Here is an 8594-nt window from a genome sequence, read left to right as displayed (position 1 = left end):
CCAAAGGGCTCTGAAGGAAATTTTCCTACAAAAATCCCGTCCTATAGAATTCATGTGAAATTCATACAAACCAATGAAGGACTAAAGGAAAAAACAAAAGATGCTAGAGATCATGTCAAAATTCCTATGCAGAGGCTGAGAAATAAATAAAATGTTAAAATTCCTATGTAGAGGCCGAGAAATAAATAAAATTTTAATACCTATGTAGAGTCTGAGAAAAAAAAAAGCTAAAATTCCTATGAAGAGGCCGATAAAAGAAATGAATTGTTTAAATTCGTACGGGGTGAGTGGCATTGGAATGGATTCCATATGGTTTTTTTTGTGTTGGGATTCCATAAGTATTTTGTAAATACCAATCATGTGATCCAAAGGGTTAATATGGGGGAAAAATCCTTAGGATCCAATCCTCCAAAATTTCTATGAAAAATCCTTTTTTTTCTTCATACATGGCCTTAGAATGTTCTAACTTTTAACAAACGTACTTTGGTACAAAAAAAAACCTATCGCAAAGATTTGAATAACTTTGGATTGTATGTCTTTGGCTAAGTCTGGAGGCAATTCTTATATCCTCGACGAGCTGGCAATCAGGGCCTACTTTGAGATGATTCTACGACACATTTAGGCAGTGCCCCCTCCCTCTCCAGGACTTCCTCCGGGTGCGATCCCAATGTTTATGAACCCCCAAGAAGAAATAGGCAGTAGTAACAAAAGCCTCACACTAACTCCAACCGGCTAATCAAAACGGGCGACGATTTTGTCCGGTTTTTGTTTGTTTGAGTCGGATGCCAGCTCTGCATCTGTCCGTTTTTCTTTTTGGGTCGACCGTACGCCCAATATGGACGACCCGTTATTGTCCGCACATTTAGAAAAGGCCTCCGACCGCAGATTATGCAAACGCCCAAGAGTTTATCCCGACATCATGCCAGCGGGCAACATAAATTGCGGGCCTACAGAAAACCATCACGCAGTTCATCCTGACACAGTTGCCAGTGGCCGACACACATGAAAGCACACCAAAAGGGACGGAAAATCGACCACGCCATGTTGGCCCGTTGTCATGCCACCACACTTGCCGGCATATAAAAAAGGGATTGTGATCTCCGTCGCAGATCACATCTGATCGAACTTGAACAGTTTGGCCTGCATCTTCTCGAACCATAGCATCTTTCTTGGGTGACACGGTGTTAAAATCAATCTTCATGATCTGTACGTCTGTCTTCATGCTTGCGAGGGTCACTTCTTTCGCCTTTGTCTTGGCATTCGTGGCCTCGATCTCGGGCATCTTGGCTAGCTTCGCCTCCTCCAACTCAAGCATCTTGGCTTGCCTCTCCGCGTGTTGGGAAACATTACATGAAAAACAAAAAAAATTCCTACGCACAAACACGATCTATCCATGGAGATGATCATCTACGAGACGAGAGATTGAATCTACATAACCTTGTAGATCGCTAAGCGGAAGCGTTCAAGAACGCGGTTGATGTAGTGGTACATCGTCAAGTGGAGAGTAATTATTGCGCAGGGTGTAAAACATGTCATTCATCATACAGTATACGCCTATACGGGGTGGAATGATTTTATTCTAGGCCGTGGATTAGTAAGTAACAATAGAGTAAGAATAGAATGTCGGGATCCACACCACACCTCCTGTGCTGCGCTGAAAGCAGAGCAGAAGAAAGGAACCGTGTGGAGGAAGCCAGATGCAGATCTCCTTCTCCTCTTTTCCCTCTGAATGTGACCACGCTGCGCTACCTAGCACGAGCAATTAAGTGAACCACACGGCCCCGTTGCACATTGTACTGTACCACCGAATGAATGAATGGATGAATGCATGAATGAATGATGAGGATGCAGCTAATTCTGGAACGGATCGAGATCGGAGGGTTCGCCCATCGTCGCCCCCACGCACCACCAACACCATCGTCTCGTCTGCTAGCTAGCGTGGACGGACGGACGGACGGGCATGCTTGCAAGGCTGCAATGCAACCATGTTGAGATCTTGCATGCTCTGCAGAACCTCCACTCGTTCATTCAGATAATAATAATGATAAATACAGTATATGTTGGAGAAAAAGGAAAAAGAAAAAAAGAGAGCGTCCGTTCGGTTTGCCCCTTTTCGACCCGAACAAGGCGTCGTGTTTGCGTTGCGCCACTTGGCTCCACGCCGTTTCCCACCCGGACCGGCACACGTTTTTTCCACCCAAAAATAAAGCCGCCACCGAAACAAAACAAGTACCCCTAGCCACTTTTTTTTAATATAGTATTCCCTCCGTCTCAGAATAAGTGTCTTAAGCTTAGTACATTTTATACTAAAACTAGTACAAAGTTGAGACAGTTATTTTGGAACAGAGTAAGTAATTAATTAAATAGAGAAGAGAACAAAAACGGTTGCGATATGTGCTAGACCGGACTAGAGAACAAAATTTCCCGGGTGGCCCACGGCCAGCGAGAGCACCGAGTAAACAAGCAAACAAACAAAGCCGAGCAAAAGTAAATAAACTAATCCAAAATTAGCATCGTCGATCGCGTGGGAAGGAGAGAGAAAGCGCGCGAGCGAGACGAGCGACGCCATCAACAATAGCAACAGCAGGAAACAGCAAGCGGCGCGAGAAGCCATCACACCCCACCCCCACCCCCACCCCCCATCCCCCCGATCCCCAATTCGCCTCGCCATGGACCAGCACCACCACCAGCAGGGGCAGCCGGCGGACGGCAACTCGAAGCCGCCGACGCCGTCCTCCACGCCCACCTCGCGCCACGCCACCGGAGCGGCGGCGGCTCCCTGGCCGCCCTCCTCCGCCTCCTCGGCCCCGCCGCGCGGGCCGGCGTCCTCCTCGGCCCCCGCCACGCCGGCCTCCCGCACCGTCTACAGCGACCGCTTCATCCCCAGCCGCACTGGATCCAACCTCGCGCTCTTCGACCTCGCCCCCGCACCCGCCCCCTCCGCCACCGCCTCCTCCTCCTCCGCCGGATCTGCCGCCCCCTCGCCCTACTGCGCGCTCCTCCGCGCCGCGCTCTTCGGGCCCGACACGCCCGACCGCCTCGCCTCCTCCGCCGCGGCCTCCTCCTCCTCCTCCCCCGTCGGCTCCCCCGCCGGCGGCAACATATTCCGCTTCAAGGCCGAGGTGCCGCGCAACGCCAAGCGCGCGCTCTTCGCCGCCGGGGACGACCAGGACCTGCTCTTCCCCGGCCTCTTCTCCCCCAAGGGCTCCGGCCCCAGGAAGATCCCCAGGTCGCCCTACAAGGTTCGTTGCTTCCTCACCTCCGATTTCTCTTTCATGCCTTCTTCTTCGGGGGATTCCCTCCATGGTCGCCAAAGATTCCATCTTTCCTCGTAAATTTCATCTAGTACCAAGAGAGAATCTTACGGGAATGTGATTCCTTCTCCTGTCTGTTGCCGCTAGGTGCTGGACGCGCCCGCATTGCAGGACGACTTCTACCTCAACCTCGTGGATTGGTCCTCGCACAATGTCCTCTCCGTCGGATTGGGGAATTGCGTCTACCTGTGGAATGCATGCAGCAGCAAGGTACCAATGTCATCCTCGCACGATTTCTTTTCTGAGAATTGAAGAGCGAGAGATCCTAATAAACAAGTTCATCGCTCCGCAGGTCACCAAGCTCTGCGATTTGGGGGCGGACGACACCGTTTGTTCCGTCAGTTGGGCGCAGCGTGGCACACACCTGGCTGTAGGGACTAACCAAGGCACCGTTCAGGTTTTCATCTTGATCCAATCTGAAATTGATCAAATGGCATGTTCATGGTCCATCAAAATTTCAGGATGATGCTTCAATCCTTATGTGTTACGTACCTAATAAAGCTTCAATCCAAACACAAAATAAAACAGTAGTAAGCCTTGCATTGTGGCAACGACAACAATGTAAGATTGAGAGAGTTTCGGGAATTTGCAATACTACCACAATTCACCAGCAGGCCTTGCATTTTGATACTTTCATCATTGGGTTACTCAGTTGATAATAATATTTCACCAATTTCTTCTACTCTTTTATAAGGCGTTTCAGACAGCTGAGTTTGCACTGTTCAGTACACTGTCTGAACTAAAACGTCTTATATAAGTGAACAGAGGGCAGCCCGGTGCATGTATCTCCCGCTTGCGCAGGTCCGGGGAAGGGTCCGACCACTTTGGGTCTGTTGTATGCAGCCTTTTCCTGCATTTCTGCAAGAGGCTTTTCCCGGACTTGAACCCGTGACCTCATTGTTACAAGGCAGCAGCTTTACCACTGCATCAAGGCTCCCCTTCATATAAGTGAACAGAGGGAATAGAAAAATTCATGACCAATATGTCAAGTCTTGCTGCACATATACCGCCAATTGATGAGGGAAACAACAAAGTTTTGTAAATAACCTGCATTACTGTAAACATCATATTTATTGATGTGTTCGACAAGTAAAATCGGTCCAGTTTAGTTCATATTTCGGTTGGTAAAAATGAGTAATCCTGTTGGCGTTTGGTATTGTTATAACAATTTGACATTCAAGGGTGTCTGTAAATTCTGAATTGCTGATTATCATCTTGTATGTTATCTTATTTAGATATGGGATGCAACACGGTGTAAAAGAATGAGAACCATGGAAAGCCATCGCATGCGAGTAGGTGCTCTTGCGTGGAACTCTTCATTGCTTTCTTCTGGTAGTCGCGACAAGAACATCCTTCACCATGATCTCCGTGCTCCGGAGGACTATGTTAGCAAGCTCACTGGGCATAAATCTGAGGTAACATTCCCCTGACTATTCATATAATATGGCATGTCATGTACGCACATCATTACAATGCTTAACCTGTCTGTCCTATGTTTGAATTATCCTATTGGTGTTCCATTTTGCAATTTCAGATAATTTATAATTTACTCACAAATTTCTAAATTTCTCAGGTCTGTGGGCTCAAGTGGTCTTATGATAACCGTCAGCTTGCGTCTGGTGGAAATGACAACAAAGTAAGATTTGTCTCCATAAGTTTCCATCACAGTGAAGTGCATGGCACATGGTTTCAAGATCTTGTTTTCTTCTGCTCATACTATTTTCTTTCTTTCTTTTACCAGCTTTTTGTTTGGAATCAACATTCGGTACAGCCAGTGCTGAAGTATACTGAGCACACAGCAGCTGTGAAAGCTATTGCCTGGTCACCTCATCTACATGGCCTTCTTGCATCTGGCGGAGGAACTGCAGATAGATGCATACGCTTTTGGAATACAACCACAAATACACACTTGAGTTCCATGGATACAGGGAGTCAGGTAATTTTCTAGATATCTAGTTGATCTATCAGCTACATTCAGCCCTTGTTTGTATTTTTGAATTAAATTGATTTCTTATTTGCACTTCAAGTTTCAAGTGTAATCATATCTACTCTTAACCCGGACAACTCTTGGAACCTTTTAGCACCATTACTGATTGAATAGTTCAGTCATACCAATTCACTAGTTTCCCTGCAAAAATCAGAGATCTAGACCGGCCGAGCTCTGTTGTACAAAAACTTGAAGTTTTAGATCACCTATACAACTCTAATATAGTGCAACCAAAGTCCTTAAGAGTTCCATCCTGCTAAAAGCTGCAAAATTCATATAAAAATGGTATCGTGGAAACTTTTGGAAATATTCTATGGACATTTTAATTGCTATGTTTTTGTAGCTGTAGACAAAATTGATCTTTTAGTTGTTAATGTTACAGACCTGCACAAATATCATGTGTTCTGAAGTAATGGGATTGCTTATATAGAATTGTGGAAGGGGTAAGAGTTAAACATGCTGCTCTTTACATGTACTGATGATGCTAAATGTCTTAACAGGTGTGTAATCTTGTTTGGTCAAAGAATGTGAATGAGCTTGTTAGCACCCATGGATACTCCCAGAATCAGATAATAGTTTGGCGGTATCCAACGATGTCAAAGGTATGCCACAAGCTTACCGTGTAGCTCAGTTATACCATACTCTTCTTGTTTGTTATTAACTGAGTCCATTCTCTCTATTTGTATAGCTTGCCACTTTAACAGGACATACATTCAGAGTATTATATTTAGCCATCTCCCCTGATGGACAGGTGAAATACTCTTTCTTTGATCACTATGGACCTGACTATTTTTCAGTTCTGTTTTCTGTTTGAAGTGTCTAGTGCAATTTGTTCTCATTGTTTTTTTCCTTCTCAATATCAACTTAAACAGACAATTGTTACTGGTGCTGGTGACGAGACCCTCCGGTTTTGGAACGTGTTTCCGTCTCCCAAGTCCCAGGTAACATGTTAATCTTGAAAATACAGTTTGCTGTATAAATAGTCCCACCACTTGAGGTGACGTTCCTCTAACCGTCTTCCCTTGTGTTACAGAGTTCTGACAGCTTAAGTAGCATTGGAGCGACATCATTTGTTAGGAGCTACATCCGGTGACTCGACGAAATGTAGTTTCGTCGAGCTTGTAAGGTTATTGCGGCGAGTGCTGATGATCATCAGCACCACTCCATTCCACTTGTACCACACGACCTCGTCCGGTCCATCTGCTGCTGAAGCCAGCACCATTTTAGAGATTGCAAGGTAGAGGATGATTGACTGGCTTGCGCGGACCCGGTCCCCTATGTCGGGGCTGAAAGCGGTACATATTTGTTGCTGTAGGTGCGAAGGTGGCAAATGTTCATGTCACAGAAACATGGAACTGCCGCGTCCAGCAGAAGATTATTTACTCCCCTCCTGTTTATGTTCCCATTGGAACTGATGACCTGGGAACCAAACTGTTCCTTGAAATCGACTTACTCATGAAGCCCTTTTATTTCATTCCTTATGTTCTTTAGTTGGGAGTTGTTCCTGTTTTAGCAACTGAGCGTGTCGTTTCCTGTCTTGACTGAAAATGTACAAGCTGTAGCTCAATTCGGACGTCATAAAATTGAGAAGTGAACCTCAGCGGCCTGTGTCAAGGCCTCTGGAGGAATTCAGAATTTGGCCATGTCCTCTGTGCAGTGAGCAGGTGAAATTTCGTCAGTTTTGGTGGAAATCCGCAAGCTGATCAACCGATTTTTCGGCTACCGCCTAGTCACTGTTTCGTCCGTGAATGTGAGAGTGATTGGTTTTTGGTTGGACGTCGCCATCGGAGAGTGCATGACGGCCTTTCCCTCTCCAAGAGGCGAATAAGATGGGGTTCTCCCTTACCCGTGAACACCAGCATCTATGTATCCTTCCATCTGTCTTACCCGTGAACACCAGTATCTATGTATCTATCCATCTGTTCTGAGCTTCTCCTCCTGGCTAGCAGCTGTGCATCTGCACTAGTCGCAAGTTGGAGCACAGTGCACGGCTAACAACAACGTTGCATGGCCAATTAGAGGAAATGTGGTGTATGATTGGGTTGAGCCACTGAAGAAGTAGCACACGGACACTTGTCTCTTGTCACACTGACTGTTCATCGAATATGTGGCCCATTTATATTATCCTAAAAATGAAAATCAATATGGCCTCTTCGATTGAAAGATGCTAGCTAACTAAATTAGGCAGCCGTGACCGCGCCATTGTGAAACATGGTTTTCGACAAACAGTTGCGAGACTGAAATCATCAATCGATCGTGTCGTCTCCTCGCTTGTCAGCAAGAAACTCATGGGGGCGCAAGACTTTCTTTCCTCCTTTCTTTCTTTCACGATGACGACACAAGAAACTCATGTACAAACACGAACCGTGTTGTCACTCGACTAACAACCAAGGCGAGTCACGTTAATGGCTCATGGCTCGACTAACAATCAAGGCGGGTCGTGTTAGTGCTCGACTCAATGTGATACTGTATTTTACTCTTTCCGTTCCTAAATATATGTCTTTTTAAAGATTTCACTATGGACTCTATATCCTCGCTATTATTCAATTTAGTGGCGAATATGTTGGCAATTATGATTGATCGGGCTAAACAAGATGGTTAGATTGAGGGGGTGGTCCTACATTTGGTTGATAGGGGATTATCAATCCTTCAATATGCAGGCGATACAATTCTTTTTATGGATCATGATCTAGATAAAGCAGGAATCTGAAATTAATATTATCAGCATTTGAACAGCTATCAGGATTGAAAATTAATTTCCACAAAAGTGAATTGTTCTGTTTTTGGCGAAGCTAAGGACGCAACTGCTCAACATGCCAAGTTATTCGGATGTGAGCAAGGTCAATTTTCTATTAAGTATTTAGGCATACCAATACATTATAGGAGATTAACGAATGCCGAATGAAAGCACGTCGAAGAACGTCTACAAAAAAGACTCGCGAGTTGGAAAGAAAAATTGCTATCCCTGTAAGGAAGACTGATTCTCATTAATTCAGTATTAACTAACATGATACTGTATATGATATATTTCTTCCAACTACCCAAAGGAGTCCTACAAGTATTGGATTATTTCCGATCGAGATTCTTTTGGCAAGGGGACAGTGAGAAAAAGAAATATCGAGTGGCTAAATGGAATGTCGTCTGCCGACCAAAAGACCAGGGAGGACTGGGGATCCATGACCTACAGGTTAAGAACTCAACCCTCTTGGGTAAGTGGCTTTTAAAGCTACTTATGGAGGACGGTGTCTGGCAAACACTCCTTAAGTGAAAATACATTGGCACCAAATCATTAT

At 45.4% G+C, this 8594-nt stretch overlaps 1 protein-coding gene across 1 annotated transcript; it reads left to right on the top strand.

Moving 5' to 3' along the window:
• Window positions 1–2605: 2605 nt before the first annotated feature.
• LOC123449875 (protein FIZZY-RELATED 2-like) lies at window positions 2606–6936 on the top strand. The gene is made up of 10 exons (XM_045127232.1): window positions 2606–3242; window positions 3402–3524; window positions 3607–3711; window positions 4550–4729; window positions 4888–4950; window positions 5056–5250; window positions 5802–5903; window positions 5990–6052; window positions 6174–6242; window positions 6335–6936. Exons 1-10 carry the CDS (start codon window positions 2670–2672, stop codon window positions 6392–6394), a joined length of 1533 nt encoding a protein of 510 aa, XP_044983167.1. The 5' UTR covers window positions 2606–2669; the 3' UTR covers window positions 6395–6936.
• The last annotated feature ends 1658 nt before the right edge of the window (window positions 6937–8594 follow it).

The sequence above is a fragment of the Hordeum vulgare genome, chromosome 4H, assembly GCF_904849725.1.
Source record: "Hordeum vulgare subsp. vulgare chromosome 4H, MorexV3_pseudomolecules_assembly, whole genome shotgun sequence".
Lineage (NCBI taxonomy): Eukaryota > Viridiplantae > Streptophyta > Magnoliopsida > Poales > Poaceae > Hordeum > Hordeum vulgare.
This window is presented reverse-complemented; position numbering and strand designations above follow the sequence as displayed.

What these genes read in the sequence shown, in the direction of transcription:
- LOC123449875 (XM_045127232.1), top strand. Translation starts at nt 2,670, where the DNA reads ATGGACCAGCACCACCACCAGCAGGGGCAGCCGGCGGACGGCAACTCG. An exon ending in GGTATCCAACGATGTCAAAG is followed by an intron (nt 5,904 to 5,989) that starts GTATGCCACAAG and finishes CTATTTGTATAG; the next exon opens with CTTGCCACTTTAACAGGACA. An exon ending in TTCCGTCTCCCAAGTCCCAG is followed by an intron (nt 6,243 to 6,334) that starts GTAACATGTTAA and finishes CTTGTGTTACAG; the next exon opens with AGTTCTGACAGCTTAAGTAG.